Here is a 19,069-nt window from a genome sequence, read left to right on the forward strand (position 1 = left end):
TTCACTCGTCAAACCTCTCACCTTCACCTGCCACAAACCTGTACTCTCCTTGCCCAAAGAACTGTTAAATATGAGGGACCCAAGTTGTGCAATTCATTATCAGATTCACTTAGAAATTTAAATACTCTGTCAGCTTTTAAAAAGAAATATAAGATCTCTTTGTTAAATACATATTCGTAATTAGTACATACACGTATTTCTGTGTTTTGGGCAATTAACACATATCTTAATTTAACATACCATTCTGGTTTCAGGCTACACATGCTTGCAACTACATGTTAACAAGTAATGTTACAAACGAGGCCCAAATCTACAAGCATTGCTTTCACTTGGTACCCGCCTTCAGCATCCTTTCTAAAGTGTATTGTAGTATTCAGTCATAATTATGTATTTATTAAAAGTTCTATTAGTATCGCGTGTAATTATTATGCTGTAGAAAAAGAAATAAATCTTGAAAATCTTGAAGTCCCTGCCACGTTCCATCATGTGCACGAACAGTTTATCCGTGACGTCATTATACTTGGGTAGCCTCCAGAGACCCGCTCGCTAGCTGGGGTAGTGGTGGCTGACACGTACACCAGGCAGGTACGAGGATCACGTGATGGCTAAATCGAACACTCTCGTGTAAGTTTAAGTTACACGTGTAAGCTAATCGAACGCACCCCCAGGGTTATAACGCGCCTCTTACTGGTTGTTTATTCTAGTTGGCTGAAATACAGTCACTTGTGGTGTATATTAGTGAACCACACGCTACTGTGAACCACAGGTGACTGTATTTCAGCCAACTAGGATAAAGAACCAGGAGAGGGTGTGTGTTATAAAAGATGTTAATACGCGGTCACTGTGAGGGTTGCACTACACCAAATAGAAAACAGTGCAAAATCGGACCAAAATAGCGCCTCCTGTTGACTCTCTTGAATTAAGAGGTTGGCCTCCGCTTTTTCACTTTAAATTCAAAATTATGGCCAGAAGATCGCTTTTCATTTCAATTTTATGGGGGTTAGCCACGAAAAAAAAAATTGTATTCGCTTTTCCCCGAAGATACCCCTAAAATAGTAGTAAAACTATGCGCTCAGCGGCTAATGTAGCCGCCCGCCTCTATCCAAAATAGGTCCACAATTTGGGGCTTTTTGTGAAACAAATACCCCGAACTGGAAACTATCAGTCCCAAGTTCAGAATTTATAGAAATATTTCTATGATGCCTCCTGATTATGGCCTGCCCTATTGTAAAAATCCCGTTGGATCATAAAACATTACGTTATTTATGTCTGTGATTAGTGCAACCCTCAGCGTATCCCACGTCAAACGTGCATAAACTTGCGTGCCAGTTCGCGGTGAGTTGGTACCAAAGGACAGACAAAATTTATTTAAAAATACACATCCTCTTTTGTGCCCGCTCAGAGTGCACTGTAACAATATAGTAACAACGCTGAATAAAATAATGTTCAGAAAAAAAACGCTTAGCAAGCAAGCTCTCCTAAACAATACACATTAAAATACCTTGACAAATCCTCTACATACACATGTGAACGATGGAGAAAGGCAGGTGCAAACAGCAGGGATTGCCAAATAATTTTCTAACACAGTATTCCACCTTTCTTCATACCGTGCCGCCAAACCTTTTGTTAAAAAAAATCTTCAACTTCCACTCGGTTAAATAGTGATAATATTGCCATCACGATACATATCAGTGTGATGGAATTTTGTCCGAAATTCAAACATGTCAGCCTCCCAGAAATTGGGCAAGAATTCAGCTGAGTACCCCCTAACCTGGCGCAAAAATAAAATTTCATCGGAACTTTATGAAATCGACATTTATGAATTATAATAGAATTATGAATGGAGTTTATGGATTTTATGAATTATAATGGAGTTTGATTAAATTCTTACTTCTGTAAACTGGAGGACTTGCTTGAATTGTACACAAATGCTAGAGGCCGTGTACACAACACGCCGACGCGTAGCGCGTCTGCCACTGCTACACGAACTACGCGTTTTAAAAGACGACTGAATCAAGATGGCGGCTGTCTGACTGTCCCAAGCGAGGGTTTTCTCTACGAAAATTGCATGAAATAGCAAACTTTACATCAGTAACGCATCAGAATCTTCCAGCTGTTGAAATATCTTACTCCCTAGGTCAAATGAACAGGGGCTGGAGAGGGCGAGGTGGACGACATCCACGCGGAAATCGTGGATTCCGCGGCGGATCAAATCGCGGCGGTCGCGGCAGTGGTCATGGTGGGGGATACCCTCGTGGCGGTAGCCTCGATGGTGGGCCCCGTGGCGATCATCATCAAAGGGGCGACAGACACAGCGATCGACCTCCGGCCCCGCCGAACCAGAGACCCCAACACGAGGGTGCTGTAGAGCCAATGGATATGGCAGACTTTCAGGTAGGCCAAGACTGCAAGGAGAAAGTGACGGATGTAGTGAATAATCATGAAATGATGAAGCGCACTATTTTCTACGTTTATGGGCCTGAACGCCTTCTGCAACAAGTACAAATGTAATGCGATCATGTGCACTTAATCGCAGTGCTACTGAGTAGGGCCAAGGCTACTGTTAGTTTGATCTCCAATCATGCCAATGATCCACTCACCCTGAAGTCGTGTACCTAATTACGAAATGAAAACCTTTGTTAAATGCAACTTAACCTAGATCGGTCTTGGCGGTAGGAAGAAATGTGGTTCTTCTTTCTTTAGGCTATGAGAATGAAACTTTTAGGTTTGCACCTCTGGCAAAACACCCCGCCGGGAAAATATTTTATTTACAAAAAATTTTCATAAGGCCCTATTTTCACAAAAAGACTATCCAAAAAACATTTCAAATTCGAAATCATAAAGCAGCAGTAAAAGGATCTGCACACATGTACCTATGCATACCTACCTACTACACGAACGTTTTAATTCTCTGATACATGTATACAAATTATACGCACTGCTCTGGCTATGCACTGCGTACGGCTAGACTGTACACGTACTTGTACATGTACATTGTGACTGCGAAAGCGCTGCCTGAGTGTATCTGTTTGCACAGCGATAGACGTGATAGTGCAGTGTCTGTCAACTTGCCTTTGATTTGAGTAGTACAATAAGCGGAACGCGCAACGCAGCATCCAATCGAAAATTGTTTTGTTTGGCCACTAGATGACCTCAGTAGCCTTTTATGGAACGTAAGGGCGTGGCTTCAAGGCGGCTGGCATGCAAAATATTGAACTGAGCGTATCATACACTTTGCGTGCACCAACCAGGCAGGAATTGGGCTGATGGGCCATGGGCCGACTTGCCATCTTGGCCACTAACGATATTGGCTGGACCATTTTCGGAGATGGGAGATGGAGTCTCATGTGCACTCTACACGGCATGATAAAGCTGTATGCGCGTATTCTGGCACAAACCTTGTACTTGTGTCAAATTTACCACATTTGTTCAGCGAGGAGACTTAAGTAATATGGAAAAACTTCTCAAAACCAAGGCGAACTTCCTGCCGTCATCTCGCGTTACTTAAATTTGTATCCAATGTCTTTCATTCTTTCCCACAGCTTGAATGCACTGTTAAAAAAATGCACTTAAAACTCTATTAGAATCCTTCCATCTTTACAGCGTCAGCGCACAATGTATCTCGTGTAATGTTATGAAACCACGTTATGTAAAGATGCTGGCTGTTATTTCTGTGACGCCAGCTGATTGGCCGGTGAGGATGACTTGATGCGGCTTCGGCCATTGGTGCAAGTACATAAGTCTACTCAGCTCGGCCATGGTACCGTCAACTTGGTGGAGTACTGCTGGCTAGCAGAAGCCGTGCTGCTCAGCTATTTTGTTAATAGATTTAAAAATTATGATATATTTACTTTTAGGCATGCGATGGCATGTGGGTTTGATCACACATCCCAAATCAGTAGGATTGCACTGTGTGGAAAGTTGCTCCTAGTTGTTTCAAAAGTCAAAATTTCAATGTACATGTACTTAATTCAAAAGTAGGAAATACTTTGATTCATTGTCAGTCTGAACCTTAGACCCTTGTGAAACTTTATACCCTTGTGGCCCAGAGTAGATAATACTTCGTGCTTATTAACACTTACATGTAACTCATACACACAGTATAAGTGGAATTTTAGAGTTACATGTAGGTTAATCTCAAAACTCATTTCCTGATGGTTTGTGTGCACATGTTGAGCACGTCCATGGATGACAGCATGTTCTACAGTGGCCGCTATATGTATGTGACCTGTCCTAGCATACATGTGCAATATATCATTCGGTGCTGGAACTTCTTGAGTATTGCAAAATATGAAGCTACATTGTGCGTTATTGAGCAAGTATGCTAATCACCGCAGGGGTCAGTAGTTGTTGCACTTGATTTAACTAAAAATTGGACTCGTACTGCTACATCTTGCTTACTTTGAAAATCCCAGGGGTTTTAACCATAGTGATCCCACATTCCTTTCAACGGATCCAGTTTACATGCACAGATAACTGTAGTTGTCTCAAATTGTTAGTTCGTAGACTGCAAAAATACTTTTTGTTTTACAGTCTTTGACATGAAACAAGCATTTTTCGATCAACTGATGAGAGTGCAGTTTATTGCATTTACAATTAGTTTGTGGTAGGCCTAGTCATTGGCTCGTGTATAAATGATTGCTAGTTACATGTACCCACAGCTCAGACATTAGGCCTATTTGTATTTTAGTTTTTTTGCAGATGCAATTAGGCTTAAATCTGTTTTATATGGATCGTGCATTGCTACCATAATTTTGCCGTCACTTGATAAAAATCATGCCGGTCATTTAAACCTGATATATTTTCTCAGCATCCATTTGTTATTATGATATCTCAAATTTCTCTCAGGTGTAAGAAAACAGTTTTTAATTATGTATGGATGTTTTATCCTCATATGGATACTTTCTTTTGGGGGGGGGTTCTTCTTTCTTCCAGCAATGCTCAGACTACAATCCTGGAACTTGAGAGATGTCACTGTTCATTACAATTTATGGCCTTCAGTGGATTTAGTAGAAAAAAAAAGCATTGAAGTGTGAACATAATGCATTATTGATAAGTTTCTCATCAGGGTAATTTGGATTAGATAAATGTACTGTAGATCATCACATTTTACAATGACTGCGTAAATCAGGAAACAGAAATGGTACAGATTTCACTCCTTTACCTTAAAAGTGAGATGAACGGGACACAGAGCTGTTGAAGAGTCGTATCCCTGCAGGCAGGCAGATTATGCCCTGCGCAGCAAAGCGTGTAAGCTGAAGCGCGGCGTTAAGTTTGCCTCAGATGTAGAATGTCGGATGCAGACTTTTCAGATGCGTAAATATACCTGGTACATGAAGTAGCCCTCTGCCACAAAGTCTAGATCTCTTTGACTTAAGCCGCTGGGGAGCCTTGAGACGAACATCTTCGATTGCTAAAAATAGCCTGAGAAATTACAGTGTGAAAATTGAAAAAATGACTGTGTGGAGCTTGAAAACCTTCTCTTTTTCCTCCTTCCCCCATGTGATGTATACACAAGTATGTGATATCTGATATGGGCAGAAAATGACAGGTGAAAACTTCAGCTGGAGCTGTCTGTTGGTTCATACCCAGATTCTGGGATGGTTACTGAAAACAGTACAGCAACACAAGTGGATTTGTTCGATGAAATGTATGTGGCCAACAAAGAGGAATGTTTTGCTCTTTGGTTTTGTAAGAAGATTCAGTTCCTTCCGCAAGGAGTTTTGAAAGTTGGCACTGTGTAATTTTCATTATCTAGTGCTCGCCTCATACAGTGTACACAAATTTCCATCGGGTGAATTCACATGAAAAATATTTTTAATAAATGAAATATCTGGATAAAAAAAAAGAAAACAGTTCGGGGAAAAATAAAAAAAGAGACATTTTGGAGGCTTCAATACATTTCTCAGTAAACTTGTTATCATGGTTATTGAGGTAAGTAAATGCACATTGACTGTGAAGTGATTGTTAGAGCAATTTGCAGTTCTTGGATTTATGTTGAATGATGTTAAAATATTAAAGCATTTTTGATGTAGATGCACTGGGAACGAAAGTTATGCCTTCCATTATTACTTCATGTAATTTTGGATCAAAATGACTATACCCTTGCATTCGTATGTGTTTGTCTTTGCGCAGGTCCCCGGTGCCAGCGACCCAAATCCACCACCACATTTCTCTCAAGACAGGCAAGGAAGATACCCTCAGCACCCATCTGAGGAGGATGTTCCAGACTATCAGTGGCCCCCTCCTGACCACCAGTGGCCGCCGGGGGACGATACGCAGCCGGATCCTCCTGAGGAAGGCTTTGACCAACACCCGCCTCCTGTGTCTCCCTTCGGTGGAGCGTCTGATCAAGATGATCACAGGGTGCCCGTGGAGCTGCCCCCTCATGAGCCGATCGACATGTTCCAAGCGGGTCCCTCTGACAGGCACTCCCGACAGTCTCCTGGCCTGGACCAAAGTAACCGGAGCGCTGGTAGTCGGAGGTCGCAGTCGCCTGGGCGCGACGATGGCCATCCGCCTCTGTATGATGAGGGCATCCACGGGAGTATGCAAGATCACCACTTAAATGAGGTGAAGATTTCCTGATGTTAAAGTATTTCAAATTCATGTGCAGCATATGTGGTTAAACATGTGCATCCTGCCGCTCATTATCTCTCTGGTTTGCATGTAGATGTTCGTACAGTGTTTTCAAGATAAAGAGAAATTTTTCTTTAAAGGTTCAGGGCTCACCTTCTAATCTTTAGAATTTGATTATAATTGATAAATAGAAGTCCATTAAAATCTGATGTATTTTTTTTTTCAGTCGACCCCACAGGTTGGTCCTTACGTGCCAGATGCTGAGTCCCTTCGCATCACTGTTGGCAATGAGCACTACTTCAGTGCTAGGGCTCCCCTGGATCAGAAGTCATCTGCATTGGACAGGCTTGGGCCGGTGGGCGACAGACAGCCACTGGGTCCTCACAACTATGGCCAGCAGCAGCGACAGTCGAGGTACCATTAAGACATTCTGACCACAGGCACTAACTAATGTTGCTTCTCAAACTACAGTATGTACTTCATGAAAGATTTGCTGGGCTAGTCGCCTTAGGAATCAGCACTGTCTGAGATCTCTGTCTCTCTTATGCTGGCACGGATCTGCAAGTTCAAACTTCACTTTTTATGCTTCACTGGGAAATTAACACAAATTTACATGTAGTTCATAGGAATTTATTTGTTGAAATTCATAAATGTTGAAATTACCATTAAGGAATTGTTACACTTTTTAGTATTCATTACACAAATAAGCAGATTAAGTCATATTCTTACATTGTTGGTAACATTATTTACAGTTGCAGTACGTGGAATAGTTTCTACATGATTAGCTGTTGAAACATCTCAACTCAAGACATATGAAGTTTTACAAGTTTTTTCTTGGCATAAAATGAGTACATTTTTGCTGTTTCCTGTTTCAGCTTGGAAAGGGAAGAGCGGTACAGAGAACTTCCTGCCAACCCAGGTGCTGACCGCATTCATCGCAGTCGCAGCAGCTCTCTAGAAAAGCCAAGATTGGATCCTTCCGCCCCTTCTCCCAGAGATAACGGCAAGGAAAAGGAGATAGATTACGAGCATCGGCGGAGCCGGTACGACCGAGAAAGGGATGACAGGAGAGAGGGTGGAGAGAGAGGCCAGTACAGGTCACGGCCAGACGACCAGTGGAAGGAAAAAGAAAGAGAGAGAGACAGAGCGAGGGATGCTGACAGAAATTGGCGGGATGAGAAACTCAAGGAGGCGGCCAGACCTCGAGATCCACGCCGAGATAAAGATTTCCTGGCTGAAAGAAGCAAAAAAACACCTTCTCCTTTGCCGCCAAGCGATGTTCCTCCGCTCTACCATTTCCTTGGTAAAAACGAGTCAAAGAAGCAGAGCTCTGAAAAGGATGAGGACAAGAAACGTTCTCAACGACCTGGCATACCCATGCCAACTAAGTCCAGACATGCATCGTCTTCGGCGTCGTCTCAAGTGAATCAAACCAAAACAATCGAGAGTGCACCTGATGTGGCGGAGCCGCCCAAAGCCCTGAAGTCAATCTTGAAGAAGTCAATTCTGAAGAAATCAATTCTGAAGAAAGTGGCCCCAGAAGAAAGTAACGCCGCAGCGGGTACTCCGATTCAGGAGTCCCCGCAGAACACAGCTGGCCGGTCCCCTGCCACCGCCCCTCACCAGTCCCCCGGCAATGTTCTCCGGCAGTCTCCTGTTGCTGCACAAGCACAGCCATCTGAGTCTCCCCATCAGGAACGTGCACCCGAACCGACTCGGTCACCAGTACCTCCTCAACTGGAGCCATTACCTGTGTATAGCCAACCAGACCTGGCATCCGTAACTCCTCAGCTTCATCAACAGGCACCCCTGGATCAGCAAGCGCGGCAGCTTCAGGAGCCTCCCAGGAGTGCTGCTGATATCCCAGGCGCAGCAGCTCCGCCGATTGACTTGTCTGCAGAGAAGATAAGCAGCTTGTTGAGTAGTCTGACTGGCCTGTACCAAAGAGCAGCACCCTCTGCTCCCGTTGCCAGTCAGAGTGACAGTGCTGGGTATCAGCAGCAGATGCAGGTTGCAAAGCAACCCATGCAGCAGACAGTTTTGCAGCCTGTTCAACAGTCAGTACCACAGCCTGCCGTGTTCAGTCAGGCATCTTCTCAAGCGCCAATGCCGCAGCAGCTGTATCCTGCCAGTTCCCAGCAGATCCCACAGGACTTGTTTCAGCAGGCCAACCCTGTAGTATCTCAACAAATGCACCCTTTGGTCCCCCAGCCGGTAACACCCGCATCAATGCATCAATTTACTCCTGTTGCATCACAGCAGATGTTTCCTTCAGGGACTCATCAGGTGCATCCAGTCTTGTCACTCCAGACACATACCACTGTGACGTCACAGCAGCCTTACCCTACCGTCTCCCAGCAAGTCTTTACCCCTAGCACTGGGCAGTCATACCCAGTATTTTCACAGCAGTCCACTACTCCATCGCTGGCTTTAGATGACGTTACTGCCAGTAAGATCAGGGAGCTTGCCCAGAGTCTTGGTCAGACCGCTGGTACAACAAGCTCCCAGCCCAGCATCCCAAAGCTTTTTCCCAGTGGGGATCTGGAGGCAAGGTCAAGCCATCCTATCCAGATGCATGCGCAGGCAGACATTCAGCCCCAGCCAGCAACAAGAGCACAAGAACAGCCCCAGATGCAGCATATCTCCTACACGCCATCTAAAGAGGCAGGGTTATTTGGAGCCAGTCATTCTGACCAATCGAATCCCTACCGGGCCGAATCTGCCCCACAGCCACCTGAGCTGAAGAAGCAGACACATACCGGGTTTGTTTCCGTGGATGATGAGGACCGCTTCTTGTATGGCGATGCGGATGAGGAAGAAAAGAGCACCCAACAACAGAAAGCTGCTCCAGCAGTCAAGCCTTCTCAACCAGAGGCCTCAGCCCCCAAAGTTGAAGTTCCAAGTGAAGATCAGATAAAGAACATTCTCTCAGCTATTGGCTTTGATTTTAGTTTGGCACAAAAAATCCAAGAGCAGAAGGAACAGAAAGAACAAGGGAAGGGCAAGAAAGCCTCAAAGTCAAAGGAACCAAAGAAAGTACCTAAAAAAGATGCAGCTCACCTTCCTTCGGAGAAACTTGTAGAACCTGCACAGACGGAAGCTGCCCCTGTTATTGAGGATAACCTAACGGGTCTGAACAAAACAGCATCTTTTCTGGACGAGGGTATAAAAATGAAGACGGATCAAGAGTTGGACGACTTCATCCGAGATGCCAAAAAGAATGTCTCGAAGCACAAGCGAGAGGTCTCCGAGAAGAGAGATAAAACATCTGGTTCATCAGGATCGCAAGATCGCAAAACTGCAAAATCTGAGGAATCACAAGAAATCGGGAAGATCCAAACTCATACTGGCACCCATAGGCCGTCCACAGAAGAGAAGTATGTCACTGAGCAAGCAGGCATATCAGCCCATGGCTATGACCAGTATCTGCCACACGAAGTCCCAGACCAACAGTCACATGAGGTGAAGTATCAAGATTCTTATCCCATGGCTCAGCCTCAAGAAGGGTATTATCAAGACACCCAAGGCCAACAACAACAACAACCGCGGACTGGTGCACCTCATCAAAGCCAGCAGTACCCGCCCATCCAGCAGACGGTGCAGTTTGTTAACTCCCCTCACGATTCCATGCTGGGGGCCAACACGACCAGAGATATTCCTAGTTTTCAGCCGGAGAATATCTTCATTTCGGTCAACACAGCCGGGGACTCGTCATCTGGCTCTAACCGCGTAGTCATGCTGCCCAAATCTGACCCAGAGATGGATGAGCGCCAGAGGAGAATACTTGAAATTGAACGGCGCTACCAACAAGGAAGAGATGCGAATGAGGTAAAACAGATCATTGAGACAGAGCGAGAGAAAGAACGGAGGCTGCGCCAGGAGGCCGAAGAGCTCATTGAGAAGGAAAAGCAGCGCAGAAGAGAGGAACGGAAGCGTAAAGAGGAAGAAGAGCGAAGGCGTAAAGAAGATGAAGAGAGAAAGCAAAAAGAAGAAGAACGTAGGAAAAGGGAAGAAGAACGTAAGAAGAGGGATGAAGAGCGGAGGAGGAAAGAGGAAGAAGAGAGAAGGAGAAAAGAAGCCCAAAAAGAAAAGGAAAGAGAATTTCAGAGGCTCTTGGAATCAGATTCAGTTGACACTAAAGAGCTCCGGGACAAAATAGATTCTCTCGAAACGGAACTTGAGAAGCTCTGCAAGAAGAATGCAGAGATAAAGCGCCAGATGTACATGACTTCAGGACACAGAGATTCACTCTTGTCAGATAATAATGCGCAGCAGGACAAGATCTGTGATCAGTTGAGAGCCCTTCGACGGAAGATGAACCAGCACCGAGAGGAGGCGCAGAAAAGAAGGGATAGTGGCGGCAAAGAAAAAAGTCACAGCAGATCACCCGAGAGGAGGCAGTCCAGGGACAGTTCCAAATCCTCCAAGTCTGAGCGTCTTTCCAGGGACTCCAAGGAACGTGCAGCACCCAAAGAAGTGACCAAAGATGCCACAAGAACTTCGAGCAAGGACCGGGAATCCACCAAAATTTCAAAGGAAAAGAAGCCAGATGACCGTCAGGTTAATATTTAGTACAGAATTAACAAGTGACTTTTGTCAAAGTCTCCATGATATCAGAAACTGAGGTCATTTATTAACTTTCAGTTCAGGGGCAAAACCCACACATTGTGATTTTTTTCAGTTTTTAACTTCTACACTTTCTGAGAAGTTACTGCAAATCAGCTTTTGAATTCCATGAAAGTCAAGGCTAAGTGTGTGCATTGGCTTGTGTTTGGAAAATTATATTATTATAAATTAAATTATTTTTATGTAATGTTTTGAAGTTTCAGAAGCTGCTTTTTGTCAAACGTTTTCTTCTCTGAAATGACTTCCCATAAGTGGCAAAAAAATCCTGCATTGTTTTAAGTTTATATCAACGACCAAACATTTTAAAAGTAATTTGGAATAATTATGTTTAGTGCTATTGTCATGTCGTGAACATGTTGCATCGTTTCCTTTACAAGGATGTTCAGCCTAAAGTGGAGAAGGAGGCAGAGTCCAGTGAGAAGTCTGACAAGCTGCTTCGCTTCGAGTTCACTTACTATGACCCAGGAGATCACTGGTGTAAACTCTGTAATGTCCAGTCTGCCACGCTGAATGATTTCTTTATCCATCTGCATTCGAAAATGCACGCCAAGGTAAGGTTTCCGGGGTATTTCCTTGCTTGTCTGTTGTTCACAAGTCTTTCATGCGTGAGAGTGGCTGGTCCCATTTCTTGGCATTGAGTTTGATTGGCCTGTTTTTTTTTTTCAACTTTTTAATTTTTCTGTAGGAGTCGCTCTTTCAAGTGATGGAGGTTTCATTGCAGAGGATTTTCCTTGTTACCGCCAAATCAGTTTCTCTGTCTTTGTAATTTGTGACTTTTTACAGAGAGCATCTCTTCAACTGCTAAGAAACCTGAACAGTGTTTCAGCCAAGGATTGCTGCCTCATCAAGAGTACTTTATTTTTTTTTCTCTCGAAACTGGCATACAAGGACAAAGCATTTGTCGATGGTGTTGGAATTGTCTGGAGTGAAGTTGTGCTTACAAAACTTTGCGTACAGTCTGTGGCTAGGGACAAATAGTGACAGATTACCCCTAATTAATAAGCAATGTAACCAGATTTCCAGTGAATTGGATGGCATAGGCATCACAAAATACGCTGGTGATGTTGTTGATCTTTGTGGGCAAATAGAGGTTTTTCATGTGACGTAACATGACGGGCAAAGGCATTTCAGTGAGCCTACCAAGTCCATGGAGGCACGTTCATTTTAGAACCTGTGTATTTCTGCTGGCAATTTTATGTATGCCAGAATGTTGAGAGACATCGAAGGCGTGTTTTCACACACATCTGTGTAACTTGAACGCTGACCGTCAAAAATCATGTGACTGAAAATCCTCTATATGTGGTACCATGCCTGTGACTTTCAATAATTTGTCGGTTCCAAAGATTAATTCAGTAACATTTTACTTGGATGCCTGGAGCAAGTGCAGTCAAGGACTACTGGCTAAACAGTCAATGATGCAAGAAGTAAAACCCAGTGTAACTCATCTTACAGTACATGTCGTTCTTCATCCCGCTTGCTTAAAGTTTCCATTTTAGTTGAATTTCGACCTTTGTCAATTATTTGTCATAATTATTTCTTTAAAGTTATGAGTTTCTGCGATGAAAATGTCAGGCATTCTTAGTTAAAGCACCTTCATTTAGTTGGTTTGAATCATACCATTCATTCAAGGAAAGTGTGTCAAACAATCACAAGTTCTATCAGCGTATAACTCTAATTTTGTTTGAAGTTAAAGTGGCTCAATTGCCACCTTGACCATGGTAAACCCTGCACCGTGTTCTTGCCAATACTAAACACTCCCGGAACTCACTCATCAAGCAGTAACAACTAAAGTAAGTTCCACCTCACAATGGAAGATCTAGACGATTCATCCAATGTGCTCAACAAGGTAAAAATTGCATCATTGTATGCTTAAATACAGATCCATATAAAGAAGAGATGGATTGTTCGATTTATGAAGGAATGTGAAATAACCTGCCAATGTTGTTCGCTCTTTAGATTTGCATCATAAAATATTTTGCTGTATGTATGTGTCTCCGTGATATCCTTGGTTGATCTCTTTTCTGCTCTTTTTCTGGGATGTACCTCACTCCGGTGCTGGCTGGTCTGTGCTGATGTTTGTAACAAGAAGAACTGTGATCCATATGATCGTCCGTGGATGCAGGAGACACTTTTGAAGACAAAGAAAAAAGCTGCTAACACCATTGATGCCCCCATCAGAGGTTAGAAAACTTATCCCAAGTAGGCTGCATACCTTATCTTACTTTTAATCAATGGTTAGTGTTTAGGGTTCTGGCTCAGTTGGCATGTGTGTTTCTTTTACTCTTACACTCGAAAACTTTTAAATACATGTAAATGATGAAAATTTCAACTTCAGCCTTCGATTTGAAATGAAAAAGCAAAATAACGGACCTGTTTTTGTGCCAAGTCTTCCTGAATGGTTGAAGAACCTTTTCTTGTGTAGGATCCCTACCCAGGCAACACGCCCCAATGCAGAATGACGGTGGCCTAGCTGCACCTTCCTAAATTCAGTGACGTCCACCCAGACTGCCTCTTAGATTTTGAAGTGTGTGCAAGGGATGGCTCAGCTTGATGTACTTCCATTCTTCTTGTTTTCATACTGAAGTGCCATTGCAAACAAATCAGTTTTCTATGTTTTTGTTTCTTGGAATTTTGTTTTAGTTTTCAATCCCAAATTGGCCCTTTTTTTTATTTGAAAGCTGCAAAACTTACAGGCCAAAATATTTGCCAACAGTGCAGTGGTCGAGTTACTTGCCTCTGAACAGGAACAGATAGTTAAAACTTTAATATGTTTGGTGTGCTCCTATGAAGTCTGTTGCTTGTTGGTGTTATGATTGGACTGTTGATGTAATTCTTTATGGGGCAGTGTAGTTAAAACATTCCATACATAAGTTTGTGCATTAAAAGGGTCTTGTACTGTTTAATCTAGTTGTGAAATATTTCCTGTGTGCATGTAGGCACAGAGTTCATGATGCCAGTCAATGGATTCTTCTGCCGTCTCTGCAAGGAGTTCTTTGGGGACGGTGTCTGTGCCACGGAGCATCTGAAGACGTCCAAACACAATCGTGGCTATGAGGTATTGTAAATCCCCTGGAAATGACTTGTTCAACCTCTCCCTACTTTTTCAAAAAGTATAGGCCTAAAAGTAGACTGTAGATTGTTGGTACAGTTGAACCCCGTCAATAAACTATGAATCCAGCATCCCACTTTGGTTCCAACTCTTTGCGTTCTGTTCCTGATAATGCTAGGTTCCTGCTATACCAAGGCTATTTGTAACGGCCCAAGGACTTTGTTATACACGGGCTGAACAGTGCATGCAGTGTGGCCAAGGTCGACAAGTGGCCGAAAGCCACTGATGTTTTTCTGTTAGGGTCAGCCATTGCTGAGATGTAGCCTTAGCATCACTGAAACCAAGTTAAATAAAGTCTCACAGGTAAAAATAGAGAGCTTTGTCAAAATTTGAAACTGGAGAGACTCTCACGGTGCTGGTCAAGGATTTCAAGCGTTGTGAGTTGCTTTGATATGATGATAAATCTTTGAGTTTGGTGCATGAAGTTGGACAGTAGAAAAAGCAGCTTTAATTTGTCCTGCTGTACGTTTTACTTTTCCATAAAAGGCAGACACACTCAAAGGGAAGAAACGGCGTTTCTTGTCTTTGATCGTCGGTCCTTTGTTCAGTTCTGTCCCCTGTGGCAAGCACCTCTGCTCAGTCTATGGGAGGGTGTTAAATTGTCGGGGCAGTGGGAACCAGTGCACTTTCCTCTGGGATAGTCAGAGCATGGCTGTGTGTACGCTACATATAATTTACCACCGGAGGACCTGTTTGTGAGTAAAATAGGGATGAAGGGCGATGCCTTATTGATGCACTCCTTTTTTTCCCCCTAGAAATTTCTGGAGGAGAACTCTCACTATGAGAAGCGTCTCGGCATTGAGAAAGCAGCCCGTCGAGCGCAGAAACTGAAGTTGGCCGTGAACCAGGAGAGGGAGCAAAAGCGTAAACAGGATGCCGGCAGCGACACGGAGGAAGAAGACGAGGTGCCACTCAAGAAAACCAAGATGGAGGACCAGGATATCAAGATGGTGGGCACCAAGGGACAAAGCGGGTTTGGGATGTTTGACTTCTCCACCAAAAGCGAGGAGCGCTGCGAGGATATGAAGCCCAAGGCAGAGGATAAAACCAAGTCCGAAAACCAGTTGCAGAGCAAGCCCGAAAAGACACCACCACCGCCGCCGCCAGTGGAAGCCAAACCACCCAAGCCAGTTCCGCCTCCTGCTCCTGACGTGAGCACCGCTCCAACGGCAGCTGATAAGAAGGCAGCCCTTGCTGCCAAAATCGCTCCCATGGTGGGCAAGATGAAAGGGCCCAGCAGCAGGTTCCTGTTACGTAAGACGGCGACTCCAAAGCTCCCGCAGACCAGCAAGCTGGTCCCGCAGAATGTGTTCCCCGATTCGTCCAAGAAGTCCTTGACCTTTGACACACTGCCTGTTGTTAAGGACAAAGAAGGCAGTGCCAAGGAGAACCTGCAAGCTGTCAAGATGACCCCGTCCGACATCGCCAATGCATTCAAGGGCAAGAGTGTGGAGGAAGAGCCACAGCCGGTGAAACCACCAACCGAAGCGAAACAAAGCGCACCAGTTCCCAAGTCAGACCCGACAGTAGCACCGAAGGACAAACCTAAAGATTGGGCGGCTCATTCCAAGCAAATAGCCCAAGTCAAGCAAGCTGTAACCCAGGCCAAAGAGGCCGATATGTTTGGACCGGTCCTCCCTCCGCCTAAAAGGATGTCACTTGAGGAGATGGATGAGGCCGACGTCTGTGTTCCCGGCATGGATGATGACATGCCAACCCTGGAGGATCGCCTTCCCAAGCCTAAGCCCCCGCCACCTGTCTCGGCTGCCTCTGTGGCACCCGTTTCAGCATCAATGCCTGCGTTTGCATCATCGACAGCTACCAACCTATACAGCATATTCTACAAGCCTGATTAAGAAGGGGACCATGCAGCAAGTTTTGTACGGTGAGTTGTGAAATTTTGGGAGTTCCTATTAAAGGCTAATGCATGTTCTCTGGGTTCTTTTCTTTTTCTTCATATATCTTCTCGGATTGTTTTCTCTTTGCATTCAGCCACTGCCCTGTTTGGACGCCTTTGTCTTAATCTCATGAACTTTGACCCATCAGCTGACCCAAGTTCAAAGTTTGTGAAATGATCCTGACATAAGTGACCAGGACAGCTGAAATGAACTGGTTAAAAATTTACCAGTGCCTTCTAAATGTTGTCATAACTCCTTGAATTTGACACGAGATTTGATGAGCAGTACCTGTGTGAAAGGAAGTGGACGTTGATAAATTTCAGCTTCTTGAATATATTTGAAGGTACAGTAATACAGTTCACAACCAAAAAGAGCAGTTTCTCTCCAAAATGTAAAAGAAAAATTGAAATTTTGCTCAATACATCATTTTTAATTGGCATTTAATTTTGTAAGCAAGGTTAGGCTCTTGCATGTATTTGTGGAGAACTGAAAGTTTTCCTCCATGAGTTGTTGGAAAGCTGGGTCATCATAGGTTGGCTCTCTTGTCCCTGATATTGCCTCAGGTTAAGGGCCGGAAGATGGATCATTTCAATTTATGTCAACCATCCCAATTTTTTGCAGGGTCACCGTACTGAGAATTGTGTTTTGTTTTCAGCTTCAATACTACATGCTGCCGTGCTGCAAGGGACAGGAACGCCTTCAGTTGTACATGAAGTTCTGGTTAAACTTAGAGGATCGGTCTGTGTTGCATCTTGTGCGGCATGCAACGCAGCATGGTAAGATCGTGGAAAGTATCGTATCGGAATAGGCGGTATGCGGGAGACCACTTCTTACCCAAGTTATTTTTTAGTGGCCATTGGTGCGACAAAGTGCAGTGATTCTTTGATTTTTAACGGTTTGCATTTTAGGATTTTTACCTTGGAGCTAAGTGTAGTGAAACAGCTTTATGCCTTTACAGAGATTATTAGAGTTTTTTGGAACACCTGACCTTAATGCCGAGATTGATTGCGTCGCTTTTGGGCATTGCAAAGATGACAAAAAAGTTGTCTGATGGAGACCGGGCAGAAATTCCTTTTCAGTAAGAGCAGCTGTAATAGTTAAAATCCGAGCTCACCACCGTTTCAAATAAATCCTGACTAGTCTGTGTTGATGTATTTCAGTACTGAATCTACTCTGTACAGTGCAGTTCTTTTTCCAATCCATTTGGCAGCAGAGGAGGAGAGTACACTGTGCTTGGTTTCATGTATTTTTCTCTGTATCTTTAACCCAAATAGTAACCATTTTGATGAATACTGTACCTTACATGTTACATTTCGTAGGGGGTTGGCATTTAAATAAATCAAGAAAGACGTGCTGTAAATGTAACCTCTACCATTATGTTCTGATTTTATTCGTATAGAGTAAGCTTGGTAGGTTAATTTTTATGCAATCTACTGGTAGATCGTACACAATAACATGAACTGTCCGTCAAAAAGTCACAGCACATTAACTTGTAGATAAAATGTAATCATTGGGTGACATTTTTGAAAGTAAAAGTCCTGCAAGGTTGTATTTCCCGTATCATATTGCTGTGCTGTTTCAAAACGCCTTTATATACAGTACATTGATCTGGATTAAAACGCTTTTTATTATGTGCTCATGTTGAAAGGAGTTAAAACGTGAAGGCCATTTTTGTTTTGAAGTTTGCACTGTATGTAACATTTGGCACCATGATCAGCGATCAAACACTGACCAAAACGAACAAAAGAAAGATAGTTGTGGTGCAGAGTGGGTATAGATTGACTACATGTAGATGCATGCACAGTTCTGATGCCAGTTTGTTTATCCATGGGGGTGCTAAAAGACTTTGGGGCAAGGTTTGTACACATGAATCCAGCGTACCTCAAAGTTGTCATTTCACTGTAAACCTGTGTGCGCTTTTAGAATTGACATCATTCTCTGCTGAGAGGGATTCAAATTCAGAGAGATATCTGCATCATCAACGGCATGTAGATTAGCTGGAATAAAAAAAAATCAAATGAAAACCTACGTGAAGTGGTGTACATTCAGAACGTATACTGTTTCAGTACTGGGTCTCTTGTTGGCTTTATTAAAGTGTACAGCGCACGGCTCATTCAGTGTGGAATAGAAAATAATACATGTACATGTGTTGAATAATATTTCAAGGCTCGCTGTTGCTTTCCTTCAAGTTTTAACACAGTGCCACTGTTTCAATAGCTCCGTCTAAATACTGCCTCAACAGCAACCTTTTTGTAAAATGAATGTCTGAACACACTAACAGCAAAAAAAATGAGCCAAGCGTGTACGCCAGTGTTCAGAAGTTTGTCTGCGCTTATAAAGCTGCAGTCCACGTTTGTATTTCTCTCGTTAGCTTCATACAGATGACTGCTCTGAATAGTGGGGAAGACGACGGAAACCACATGCGAGGTGGTTAGGTTGTTATTCCCTGTAGTTCTGAGCACCACTCCCCCACAGATAGCTGGGTGAGTTTGACAGTGTTAGTGTGTTTTTCTGCGACATAAGCATCATAAAAATGATCTTGAAAATATATGCAGATTCTGCAATAAATGACAATATTGACTTGGGGGAAACCCCTGATGTTTCAGGATTTTGTGGACTCACTCACGCCTCCAATTTTTTTGACCTACCACCCCTGCCCTTCTCAGGGGCACGTTCGATACCAGCGTTTCACAATAAAGGACCTCCGAGAGTTTGCAATGTGCTGGCTAATCGCAAAGCGGGAAATTTGTCGACCCAATGCGCATTTGGAAAGGGTTAACAGATTTTGTGCTTTATGATTGGGCAACCACATTGCAAACTCTTGGAGGTGCACTATTGTGAATTGCCCATATTGTAC

At 43.6% G+C, this 19,069-nt stretch overlaps 1 protein-coding gene across 4 annotated transcripts; it reads left to right on the plus strand.

Annotated features, from left to right (window-relative positions):
• The first annotated feature begins 1,990 nt into the window (after positions 1–1,990).
• Positions 1,991–18,820, plus strand: znf318 (zinc finger protein 318). Of its 4 annotated transcripts, none has more exons than XM_087135247.1 (9): positions 1,991–2,394; positions 6,136–6,573; positions 6,806–6,993; positions 7,455–11,139; positions 11,583–11,756; positions 13,295–13,385; positions 14,142–14,260; positions 15,070–16,199; positions 16,834–18,820. In XM_087135247.1, exons 1-8 carry the CDS (start codon positions 2,143–2,145, stop codon positions 16,168–16,170), a joined length of 6,048 nt encoding a protein of 2,015 aa, XP_086991373.1. In that variant the 5' UTR covers positions 1,991–2,142; the 3' UTR covers positions 16,171–16,199; positions 16,834–18,820. The 4 variants fall into 4 exon arrangements, with proteins under 4 accessions (XP_086991373.1, XP_022081288.2, XP_086991378.1 ...); XM_022225596.2 differs by having other exon boundaries at positions 16,868–18,820; XM_087135252.1 differs by having other exon boundaries at positions 11,592–11,756; positions 16,868–18,820.
• The last annotated feature ends 249 nt before the right edge of the window (positions 18,821–19,069 follow it).

The sequence above is a fragment of the Acanthaster planci genome, linkage group LG01, assembly GCF_054643075.1.
Source record: "Acanthaster planci isolate LZ-2023a linkage group LG01, COTS_SCS, whole genome shotgun sequence".
Taxonomy (NCBI): Eukaryota; Metazoa; Echinodermata; class Asteroidea; order Valvatida; family Acanthasteridae; genus Acanthaster; species Acanthaster planci.

What these genes read in the sequence shown, in the direction of transcription:
- znf318 (XM_087135247.1), top strand. Translation starts at nt 2,143, where the DNA reads ATGAACAGGGGCTGGAGAGGGCGAGGTGGACGACATCCACGCGGAAAT. An exon ending in CAGCAGCAGCGACAGTCGAG is followed by an intron (nt 6,994 to 7,454) that starts GTACCATTAAGA and finishes TTCCTGTTTCAG; the next exon opens with CTTGGAAAGGGAAGAGCGGT. An exon ending in CATTGATGCCCCCATCAGAG is followed by an intron (nt 13,386 to 14,141) that starts GTTAGAAAACTT and finishes GTGTGCATGTAG; the next exon opens with GCACAGAGTTCATGATGCCA.